Source organism: Mesocricetus auratus, unplaced genomic scaffold, assembly GCF_017639785.1.
Source record: "Mesocricetus auratus isolate SY011 unplaced genomic scaffold, BCM_Maur_2.0 Super-Scaffold_100031, whole genome shotgun sequence".
NCBI lineage: Eukaryota > Metazoa > Chordata > Mammalia > Rodentia > Cricetidae > Mesocricetus > Mesocricetus auratus.
The window spans coordinates 3,824,546-3,836,663 of NW_024429212.1; the positions used below are offsets into that span (position 1 = coordinate 3,824,546).

General features: G+C 41.3%; 1 protein-coding gene across 1 annotated transcript in view; it reads left to right on the top strand.

The window, feature by feature from the left end:
- Csmd1 (CUB and Sushi multiple domains 1) overlaps positions 1–11,633 on the top strand; it is a 1,489,308-nt gene extending 1,477,675 nt beyond the window's left edge. Inside the window, exons 69-70 of the mRNA XM_005082604.4 lie at positions 2,861–2,993; positions 8,246–11,633. Of these exons, the coding sequence (XP_005082661.1) occupies positions 2,861–2,993; positions 8,246–8,405 (293 nt within the window). The 3' untranslated portion in view covers positions 8,406–11,633. The remainder of the gene's footprint in view (positions 1–2,860; positions 2,994–8,245) is intronic.
- Positions 11,634–12,118: the final 485 nt, after the last annotated feature.

A 12,118-nucleotide genomic window follows, 5' to 3' on the forward strand; every position in this document is an offset into this window, starting at 1 on the left:
TGTAACAGAACAAAATAACAGAAAACAACAGCCTGCATTAACAAGAAATCTTTATTCCCCTGGGATGGTGACCTTATTGTCAAAAAGAAACAGTTTGCTTTAGAAAATAATTTGGATCCCAAGCGAGTCTCCCTTTCAGTTAATTGGAAAAGCCAATGTTTTAGTGATGTCCCAGTGGCCATCATTCATTTAAGAATGCTGGATAAAACCTTTTTTTTATTTTTTTATGGATGAGAATAACAACCTCTTAATTGTCCCCAGTCAGTAGATAAAAGTGATTATGGTTGAACGAATATTGAAATCAAGTTAATTGGAAAGGTAACTTTAATGTGGTAACATGCACAAGAAACTTGTGTCAATTGGTTTCCACAGGAAAAATGAATGATTTCCCCAACACAAACGGAAAGAGAGGAATTCTTTGAACGTGTGTTTGTATGTAGAATACATGAAGGACTCCTGACTCTGGTCGTAGACTTGCTGCTTAAGCCAACCACATAGGAAACTGGGAGCATAAATTTCCGAGACTATCAATAAATGACAGGCCCACAGAAGATGTGGGTCATTTTGTTAGCCTCCTCTCCTGTCACTGGGATAAAATATTCTAACAGAAATACCTTGAGGGAGAAAGGCTTCATTCTGGCTCACAGTTCAGATTACAGTCTACCACGGCAGGAAGTAAAGCATGAGCTTGAGGGAGCTGGTCACACGTCATACACAACAAGAAAACAGAGCAATGAACGTGTGCTCAGTTCACTTTTACAACTTTCACAGTCCAGCATCCCAACCATGGACTGATACCACCAAGCAGGGGAGTGGCCCTTCCTACCTCAATCAGTGCAATTGGAACAATCCGCCACAGGCATATCCAGATCTCATCCAGCTGAATCTTGAGATGAACCTTTCCAGACAAGACTAGTCATTGGGGAAATGCAAATCAAAACTACACTGAAACACTACTTTGCAAAATCAAAGTAAGTCCTATCAAAGAATTAGACACAGAGTGACATAGAGATCAGTGCCCCTCCTTGTCCTCCCAAGAGAACCGGATACATGTTCTTACACACATGTCCCATGTTGAGTGTTGCCTTCCTGCCAGCCTGGTTCCAGAGCCGCATCAGTCCCAACTGAACACACAGGAGGCTATATTAATTATGAAGCTGTTAGCCATTTGATTCGTTTCTTACTGGCTATCTCTGACTTGAGTATTTACCCCATAATTGTTAATCTAAGTATTTCTCTTACCAGAGAAAAGCATCTGGACCTCTTATTCCTATGGTGGCCTGTGTCTCTTTCCCAGAATCTTCCTCAACAACTAGTCCCACCTATCTTGCTTCCATATTGGCCAACAGTACTTTATTGACATATTCACAGGACTTCCCCATCATCTACTCTTTTCTGTCTAAATAAAAAGAAAGGTTTTAACTTTAACATAGTCAAATTATATATAACAGAACAGTTATCAAGTAAGAACATAGTTAGAATATTTTGTTCATTAACATTTAGTAAGATTTAAAGAAAATATCATCTATCCTATCTTTGTGAGTCTACAGTATTATATGTAACTTATCTTTTATCATAACTAAGGAAAACTATGATTATAACTATCTGTCTTCAACTCCATCAAAGACCACAGAAGGATAATATATAAGCACTAGGATTGACAGAGACATCCTCGTTACCTGGACTGCATGTCCAGTTTATACAGCAACAGTCAAGCAGTCTAGGCAAGATCAGTTTCTTGCCCAAATGGCTAATCTTGCCATGTTGAAAGCAAACTCCATAACAAGTTTCTTCGATGCCCATCTTCCTCTCAGATGTAATTGATGTGCTAGAAGCAGACATTTCTCATTATCAAGAAAAACCCTAAACCATTTTAAATGCCATTTTTGAGGGCCTTTGAAAGATTTGAAGACTGTCTATCTATCTCAAATATATCTCTGTATATCTAGAAAACATAATGAACCTATTATAAGTATCTATCTATAGTCTGTATTTACGCATTATGTTTTAAAAGATCAGTATAAGCACAATACTTAATTAAGAGGAGAAATATACACATCACAAAATTGACCTTGAATTTGTATCAATAAATGAAAAACCATACCCATACCAAGTATTCATTTCCATAACATAATCCCCCTTTTACCACTAAAAAGAGATTGGTTGTGATCATTAACCAATTATAAGCAACCACATTTAAATCAAAACAAAGAATTACAAACAATATGAGAATTTGGACGTTGCTCATTCCAAACTGCTTCCTGATGGATGGGGGCGCTGTTCATACCATGGGAATCATGACAAAACTCAGAAACCTGTAAAGTCCTTATTTTCCGGGGTCTGTAAGGCTGCATCATCTTAGCTGTTTTAGATGTTGACTCACTTGGGCCACTGCTTCCGGGGGTCTTGGTTCATCAAACCACAGAAGCCTGGAAAGGATCCACAGGACTTCCCCATCAGTCCCAGATGTTTCTAGCATTATTTTTATCATCACCCAAGAGGAAACTTTTCAAAAGTGCATCAACTAAGGGATAAGACAAGTGTTATACATACATTGATACAATGGAGTATCAGTCTGCATTAGAAAAATAGTAAAATATGGATGCTTCATGGGGTGGAGGGACCTGTGAACCATGAGGCTAGGTGAATAGTATAGATGATTCCATGTGCATAGTAGGCTGGAGCAGGAAAGTCCACAGAGAACAAGTCTGATGGGTAAGCAGTCTTCAAGAAAGAGCACCAGGTGGTTTTACTGTGGGATGGAAATTCTGATTCTTTCGTTCATCTTTAAAACATATTGTAGACATTTTGCCTAAGCAATATACAGTAACTTCAAATTCCAATTCCTTTTGTCTTCTAGATCCTTCCAACTCTGATGCAGATTCTTCAAATCATTACCAGGGCACCAGCAGCGGCTCCGTGGCGGCTGCAATTCTTGTTCCCTTCTTTGCTCTAATTTTATCAGGGTTTGCATTTTACCTCTACAAACACAGGTACTGTAGAGGTGTGAGTTACCTGCAAGTGTTCTTGGTGTGGTGTGTTGGTTTGAGCAATGGCGTGCTTGAATTCACATGCACATATGTTTTATATTCCCGATCAGTTGACAAAGTATGCTTCCTTATATGCAGGCTTGTGCCCTTAAATATGAATGTGTAGACTGCAGGGTTCCAGTGAATGACTTTTGTTTTGTTCCACTGTTTTCATTGTTTGGTTTTATCTGTTTTGTCAGCAGGGTATGTCTAAGCAATTAGCTTTAAAGGAATGAATGTCTGGCCTAAAAATAAGCATATGCTGGTAGCCAGGACTAAGGATAGCAGAGCCTTGTGAGAGTTGTAGCCTTCTAGCAGGAGGAGCAAAAAATGGTTCCCATGGCCCTTTCCACTGTATGAATCAAAGATTTATATATTTTTGATGGTTTTCTTCATTCAGCAAATTAGAAAGTTCTTAATATGTCTGAGTGACTTAATATGTCTGAGTGCTCTGTCCCTTGAAAAGATGCATTGACATCTATTAACTTGAAACCTTATTAATGGGAAAATGTCAGAACTCGGGGGAGGGGCGTTGGAGATATTTGAATGAATGGGAATTTTTCTTTAGGGTTAATATTCATGCACAGAATTTAAAAAATACTCTAGGTAGGCTTGAGATGGACCTATGTCTGATGGAGCACTTGTGGAAGATGCACAAAACCTTGGGTCCCATTCCACTGCATGCCTGTAATCCAAGCATCTGGGAGGTAAAGGCAGGTAGACCAGTTATCTGAACTACATAGAAAGTTTGAAACCAACCTGGGCTACATGGGACCCTGTCTAAAATAAATAAGAAAACTCAGGTTGTGGATAATTCAAAGTCCTTGTGTGCGTGTGTGTGTGTGTGTGTGTGTGTGTGTGTGTGTTCTCTACATAGATAATATAATTCTAGGAAGACTTGTTATATGCCAAATCATTCTAAAATTCTATTTGAGTGTTTTGAGTCGTAGCATTTTATAAAGGGGAAAGAGCAGGAAGGTCAAGTCAGGGGAAGAATAGAAGAGAACAAGAAAAGAAATACCATAATAGAGGGAGCCATTATAGGTTTAAAGAGAAATCTAGCACTAGGTAAATGTCCAGAGATCTACAAAGATGACCCCAACTAATAATCTAAGCAATAGTGAAGAAGCTACCTTAAATGCCCTTCTCTGATAATGATATTGATGACTACGTTATATGCCATCCTAGAGCCTTCATCTAGTAACTGGTGGAAGCAGAAGCAGACACCCACAGCTAAACACTAAGCTGAACTCCTAAATTCCAGTTGCAGAGAGGGTGGAATGATGATCAAAGGGTTTAAGACCAGGCTAAGAAACCCACCTGAACTGCTGACCTGAACAAAGGGTTGCTCATGGACCCCAGACTGGTAGGTGGGAAACCAGCATAGGACTGTTCCGGACCCCCCGAATGAGGATGTCAGTTTGGAGGTCTGGTTAATCTTTGGGGCCTCTGAATCAGTACTTATCCCTAGTACATGAAGGGACTTTGGGAGCCTAGACAAATAGGAGAGGTTCTAGGCCCTGCTCCAAAGGATATGACAGACTTTGAAGATCCCCCATGGAAGGCCTCACCCTCCCTGGGGAGCAGAAAGGGAATGGGGATAGGTGGTTGGGGGGGCAGGAAATGAGGGAGGGAGAGGGAACTGGAATTGACATGTAAAAGAAGCTTGTTTCTAATTTAAATTTTAAAAAAAGGAAAAAATAGAAGCCAAAAATAAGAAAATAGCACAATTATGACCCCCAGAAACAAGGTTAGATCTTATGTGTGTTACATGTTTGTTTATATAGTACACAAATTTCCACTTAATTTTTATTATACAAACAAAACAGAAATGAGGGTTTTTAAATAAATATGTAATGAATTTTTTACATGCTACCTTATACTTAAGACAACATAAGACTCTAAGACTATCAGTAGTTTGTATCTATGTCTTTGCTTGCCTATGCCTATCAGGGTTCTTCCTTTACAAACACAACCACATGAAAGAAATCCCAGGTTTTAGCCACTTCCTACACAGCTTGGTCCTGGAACCCTAACTAAGGTGTTAAGGGAATGAAGAAGGAACAGACATGAAGACGCATGCACAGAAAAGCTTGGTCATACTTGCTTATCTGGAACAGCACCAACCATGCAATAACCAAGAACCTTAGCACATTTACCACACACACTATGGAGAGTGACTAGCTCTTCTTGGTAGGAAGTCTGTGGCAGGGCACAGTCTCAGGTTGCAGCTTTTGGAGGAGAAAGCTGCTAATTTTTTCACACAGCATCAACATTCACAATTGGACCACAGTAAGGCATTGTCATCCCTCTAAGCTTTATTCCTATTGGAAAGGCTTTCCCAATCCCATGCAGCTGAGTCACTGGGTCCTTGATATGGCTGTACCCATGTGAAAAGATATATATTTACCCAAGACTTCCTCTGCTCCCCACAGACACATAACCACATTGTTATCACTTATTCTGAAGAAAACAGTACTCTAGACAACAGGTCTTTGGAGAATTCGTCTGTCTTCCTATTGATGCTACAGCCACCATGTGTCCCACAGTACAGCAACAGGAAGCACTTTTATTTTAAAGAGTTAGAAGTTAAGATGCTGCTGCGTTTGGAGTTTGCTGAGTGTTGGCAGTTACAACAGAAATTCATAATCCCTGAAAATTCCTTTTCAGCCATCTAGTGTCCTTACCTCGAGGACAGCTCTGTGCTGTTAGAAAGACTCCCCTCCCTTTTGTCACTGTCAAGTGAGAGACTCTGGTTCTCTCTCAGCCCTGAGAGCAGCTGGACAAGTCCCTGTGTGTCAGAGAGCCATGTCTAAGACTGGCCCTGGGAGGCTAACACCTGTGGGTCAGAATCGATTGTCCTTGCCAAGGACAATACTGTATAATCATCAGTATTCATCCATAATTTAGATGAGTTCTGATTGTATCTGAAGTCCTAGACAGGGTAGCATGGGGTGTACTTAGAAAATTGCAGCTTTTGATTTTAAACCCAGGAGCTTCCTACCAAATCTCAGAGGCCAAGTGCTTCCACCAGTGGGTGTAAAGAGTGGCTCCCACACGGACACCAGCTAGCAGGACCTCTGCCTTCTCCAGTGAGCGGGACCTTAGATGTCACTGTGACAGATCCCTCCACCTCATTCCCTATAAACCGAACTGACTGCATGGAAAATGTAGGAAGCAGCAGCTTTCCTCTCAGGCCCTTTGGGGATACAGTTGAGGTCACTGTGATGAGCAGGTCTATAGCATCTGTTGTCTCTTTTCTTCCGGCCATGTTAGCGAGATGAAAATTTTTGAAAAAGAAAGGATGTCGAGAGTCAGTGTCCCAGCCCTTCGCCAGGTGATTTTCTTCTGTATTCTTGCTATGAGCGCTAAGTTTTTAGAGCTCTTACAGTGCCCATCCTTCAGCTGCAGCAGACAGAGACATCTCTTAATGACGTGGCTGGGTGTTGCTTTAGAGATGCGCTGGCAGGATGTAGTACCTTTCCCTCATTCTTCTACAGTAGAAAGAGATCCTCAGTCAGAGCCCATGGTTGACACGCCACCTGTCAATGAGCTAAGCCTGAGCTCTGACTGTATCTCCTCCCCTGTCTCTGTATCTCTCTAACAGCAAGAGAACAGGGACAATCTGGTCCATGTGACTTTACACCAACTTGGGGCAGGTCCTTGATTCATTAACACTGAATGAGATTGGTTTGCTGACCAGTGCTTCCCAAGCGTTTTCCAAGTTCAATGTCTCTGGTGTCTCCCAACTCCTAGGGCAGCTGCAGAGATGCTCTGCTGACAGAGACCAATTTTCTGAAGACCACACACTTTGTCTCTTTATCCTTCTGTTAATGAACAGATTAAAACCTGAGATCATCAATGAGTAAGCCCTTGGGGATGAATGTTTTTTTTACCTGCTCTCAGGTGACTGTGACACCTGTGAGCTTACGTACACTGAAGTGATATTTTCTCCACATGATGTATAGTTCTTACCCAGTTTCTTCTGAGATAAAGGGAAGGGGAAGATGACTAAAAGTACTTAGATTATTTCCTTCTCTTTTCTTTCTTGTGTGGCGTGTTCCATGTATATGAGTATCATATGTACATTTTTAGTTGGTGTGCACAGGTATGCATACAGGTACACATGCATACATGCATCCGTGTATGTAGAGCAGAGGTCTACACTGGGTCTTCTCCAGCTCTCCATCTTTTTGAATTTTTGAAGCATAATCTCTCACTGAACCTGGAGCTTACTAATTTGGCTAGGATGACTACAAGCCAGAGAACTCCAGGTACCTGGCTGTCTCTATCCCTCCAGTGCTGGGATTACAGATGTGGGACACTGTGTCTGGCTTTTTATGTGAGACTTTGAGCTCAGGCCTCTGTGCTTGTGAGTAAATATCTTAGTGATGAGGTCATCTACCCAGCCCCAAGCTTATTTCTTTTTTACTCTAAAATCCCTCTTTTAAACATGGATTGTGAGCAGAGGATTTCCTTTAACCACAACATATAGAAACATGTTAGTAATGGGTTTCAGTTAAATATGCAGGCTCTTTGATATGCGAGTTTTAAATGTGAGTGCTTGCCTTTTGTATGCGCGTGCACCGTGTGCATGCAGTACCCATGGAAGCCAGGAGAGGGCAACTAAAGTTACATGTCATTGTGAGCTGCCATGTGGGTGCTGGGAACCAAACCTGGATCCTCCAAAGCAAGGGCTCTTAACTGCCAAGCTATCTCTCAAGCCCCAAATGGGTTTATATTTGACCCACAAGAGGAAAAAAAATGACATTAGAAAAGTAACCAGCATTTGGTTAATGCTGGTAATGCTGATGAACTTATTTGGAACTGAAATGGCTTTGAGTGATGCATCAGGTGAGCGTGATTCACAGTTTTGAAGACTGCAGTGGCTTCACTATGTCCTTGAGTTCACCAGTAATAGAGTATTCCAGACTAAACATCTCCCTGCCTGCTGTCTTTGGAGGTTCTCTAGACCTTCATTTAGTGAATAGAGCCTGTTTTTATCTTGGAAAATTATTTCCAACTTTATGTTCTATCTACAATCCCACCAAATTTTAAAGAGTCAACTGTGATGAAGTAGCTGCTATGCCCCACCATCTCCATAACCTTACAGGAAGACATCCTGTTGAGGAAGCATGGAGACTGAATTGAGGCTGGGAAACCAGCCTGTGCTGTTGTAGTAAAGGATCTGACTGTGTGCTCTCTTTTCTCTTTAGAACAAGACCAAAAGTTCAGTACAATGGCTATGCTGGCCATGAGAACAGTAATGGACAAGCTTCATTTGAAAACCCTATGTATGATACAAACTTAAAACCCACAGAGGCCAAGGCTGTGAGGTTTGACACGACTCTGAACACAGTGTGTACAGTTGTATAGCCCTCAGTGCCCCCTAGGACTGATTCATAGCCATACCTCTGACGGACAAACAGTAAAATCCTTTGGTGCCATATACCACCCTCCCTTCTACTCTTGCCTTGCTGCAGCAACCTTGGCCATCGTCTGCTGGCATAGCGCCGTGGAAATTTCTTCTCAGTCACCACAAAGTCTTCTGAGGGTCTAATTGCAAACTCATCTTCACCTGGAAAGTAGATAATAAAAGCTTTGCTGCATTCACAAGAAATCAAGACACCAACACCGGCTAGGGCGAGGGCAAAGAAGACTGCAGTCGTACAGGCGGGTGGTACTTCATGCCTCTGACTTTTGTGTCTCTGTGTGGCCAGGATGCCTTTGGATATAGTCTTCTGAGTACATGGATACATCCTTCGGGTGCGGCGACAAAATGGTAGCAACTTGATATGTGTTTTGTGTTTTTATTTTCTTTTTCACCCTAATCACTGGACATGAATTCTTTACAAAAGAAATACGTTCCTGGAGAAGACACCTTCTGGAAAATGCACACATGTGCACTTGCTTCAGTCTGCCCTGCCTGAGACATGACAAGCTCTGAGGATCTTCGGGCTCCCCTGGGCATCCATCAGTCACTAGGGATGTTTGCAGATCTCACAGTCAGCTGTTCCATCCCAGAATTTTTGATTCTCAACATTTTGCACTCATGTGTTAAGAATGACTTGAATCTTTGATTTTTAAATAAACTGTTTACACAGGGTTTATATACAGTATACATTGTACATAAGCATTTTCTTGTATTGTATTGTCAAGCAAAAGATGCACCATCAGTTGAGTTGGGTTTAAGGGGAAATATCCTGAGATGCAGCACAGATTTTGAAAAGGAGATAGTACTCTGAAGAAGTTATTTCATTATTGTTTTTGTTGGCCACATTTATGTGTCCAATTCATGCCAACTTCTGATGGTTGAAATGAAGCCTTTTCTTTCCTTGCTTTTTCTCTTTCACATACTACTATCTATGTCATACTGATCAACAGCAGGGGTTTCCAGCGATGTCTGTCTTCCATGTGCAGATGCGAATAGTAATTTATTTTAGGTAGCTCGTGAACTCTCACTTCACAGTGCAGTTTTTCCTTCCAGGTTGTTTTCTTTCTCTGTTCTGTAGCATTACCTTCCCATGCTGCACTGAAAGTCTATCTCACAGCCACACCCAAGCTCAGAGGAAATCAAAAGGGAATCCGAGTCAAAATCAGAATCTGAAGGGCACAGCCTCATGATGATCTGTTTTATAAATTATTTGCCTTTCTTGCAAAAAAATCATTGAAATGATTTTTTCAAACCTAAAATTCCTTATTGATGGACTACCCATTATAGTATAAATAAAATAAGTGGCATGGCCAACAAGGATAAAATAAACAGCCTGTAGAGAAGGCAGGGCCAGAGAAATGTCTGTAAGAAATTCAAAGAGATCATGTTTATTTTTATTTATATTTGTTTGATAAAAGTATTTTTGGAAAGATAATGCTTATTTTATTATTTGATGTATCATACACAGTCAACATGGTAACAATTTCCCCTTTGCACATCCAAGATTTGCACTGATAGATGGGTCAGGATGTCATGCTGGCATTCTGTGTGCTGTGGTGACTACATTCATGCCTAGCTTTAAGATGGATTTATCTGTCTATCAACCTGATGATTAAATGCAGGACTTCCCGGAGGACCTGTGGGGAAAGGAGTCCACTAGGATATCAGCTTGACGCTTTGGAAGTTCTGAATTCTGAGCATTCCAAAGGCACCACTGGGCCCCTCCAGCCTGCTCTTGCTTGTTTCAAAGGCTGTCTGTTGTGTGTCAGGGCTCCTGACCACTTCTGGTGACACTCAATCCACTGCATTCCATATTGCAGGAGTCCATGTCCTAGGAAGAGGTGTCAGCACAGGTTTCTCTGGCCAGGCTGACATGGTTGGGGCTCTTCTGTGTTCACAGAGGTTCACTGGCTCCCTGGGAAATCCAGATGATGTCATCAACAATGTGTGCCTAACCACACATTGAGTCAAAACAAGACAGAAAATGGCAGAATGTCCAAGGACTGTAGTGCGCAAGGGAGAACAGGGTCACTATATATATATATATATTAGATGTATATAGGAACACACATGCGCATACACACACACACACACATACACACACACACACACACACATATATATATATATTGTACATAACTAAGTTTGAGTCACTCTGACTAGGTGCAAAATGCTGATTTCGATGTCTAAACTAATGTCTCTGTCCCCACATCCTTGGCCTCTTTTCTGGCCACTTATGTTAAGACGACAACTCAGACAGGGCATATATACAGGCAAGCAGCCACATTATCAGACCAGTGTCGCTTTCCTTTGTGTGCAAACTGACTTACAGCTACCAGACTGTATCAAGGTATTTCCAACCAACACACCAACACTGAGTGACACTCTCAGGTGAGAGTCTAGCCCAATCCTTCCTAGGGTGTGTGTGTGTGTGTGTGTGTGTGTGTGTGTGTGTGTGTGTGTGTGTGGTGTTTCACCAGTCTCAGAGGCATTGAAGACCCAGAAGGGCAGTCAAGAATACCTTTCTCAGTGGGGTCTGAAAGACTTTTCCCTGAGGCGCCCAGAGCACAGTGGGGAGACACGCCATGTGTGACAGGTTATGTACTTCGAGGCTGTTCAACTGTCGCTTGTCTTTGCCCATCTTGCCTTCAGGCTAGCTGCAATAATTTTTTTCTTCTGTAAAATATTTTGTAAACAACAACAACAACAACAACAACAACAAAAGCTATTATAAAAAGGGGAAAAAGAAAGCTGGCATTCTGATCAGGAAAACCATCCATCGTCGCTGCCCCACCCTCCTGTTCCCCTCCACACGCTGCTGTCACAACGTAGGTGCGGAAGACCTTTTTGTACAGAGATATATTTTTTATGAAGAATTTGTAAAATTATTAAATATGCTGTAATTTTTTGATTAATGTAGGTAAATTGTTAAAAAATAAATGTTTTTACAATACAAAACTGTAATTTTTCCCAATTATGTAAAATTACCCTCTCTAGCTGATTTTCAGTTCCAAGGCTATTCCATGACATGTATTAATCTTTAAAGCGGCCTGTTAATAATGAACAGTATCTTTTTTGTCAAAAAAAATTATAAAGAGAGTGTAACATAACCTGTGTAATGCCACCTATCTTTAAAGCAAATCAGAGTTCTAATTAAATATTTAATTTTAGATTTCTATTTTGGTGTGGATTTATTTTAACTTTGCCATATACAGGGGAGTCTATGGCAGGGGAGGGACTGAACAGAAGTATTTCTTAGTAATCCTTTATAATATTTACAATGAAGCTCAATCCTTCCCCAAGCCAAATCTTCCATCATTGTCACCAACAGTCACTAGCACATGAAGCCACGGAGATGACTCAGGTTGGTGGAGTGCTTGCAGTACAGGCTCGAGGACATGTGTTTGGTCACCAGCATCTCTGAAAATAAATGTGAGTGTTATGGAGTTGAAGGAATGGTTCTGTCTTGCCTCTTGGATTGTAAAGTATTTTTGTGAACTTTTACAGCCCTGAGAGGTGGCATGTCAGATGATTACAGATGCCTATAATAGCACTTCAATGGCCATCCTCATTGACAGCATGTCACCACAGGAAGAACCTTGTCTTCCAGCATCTGGGCTGAGAGATCAGGAAAACACATCTGAACTTTCACTGA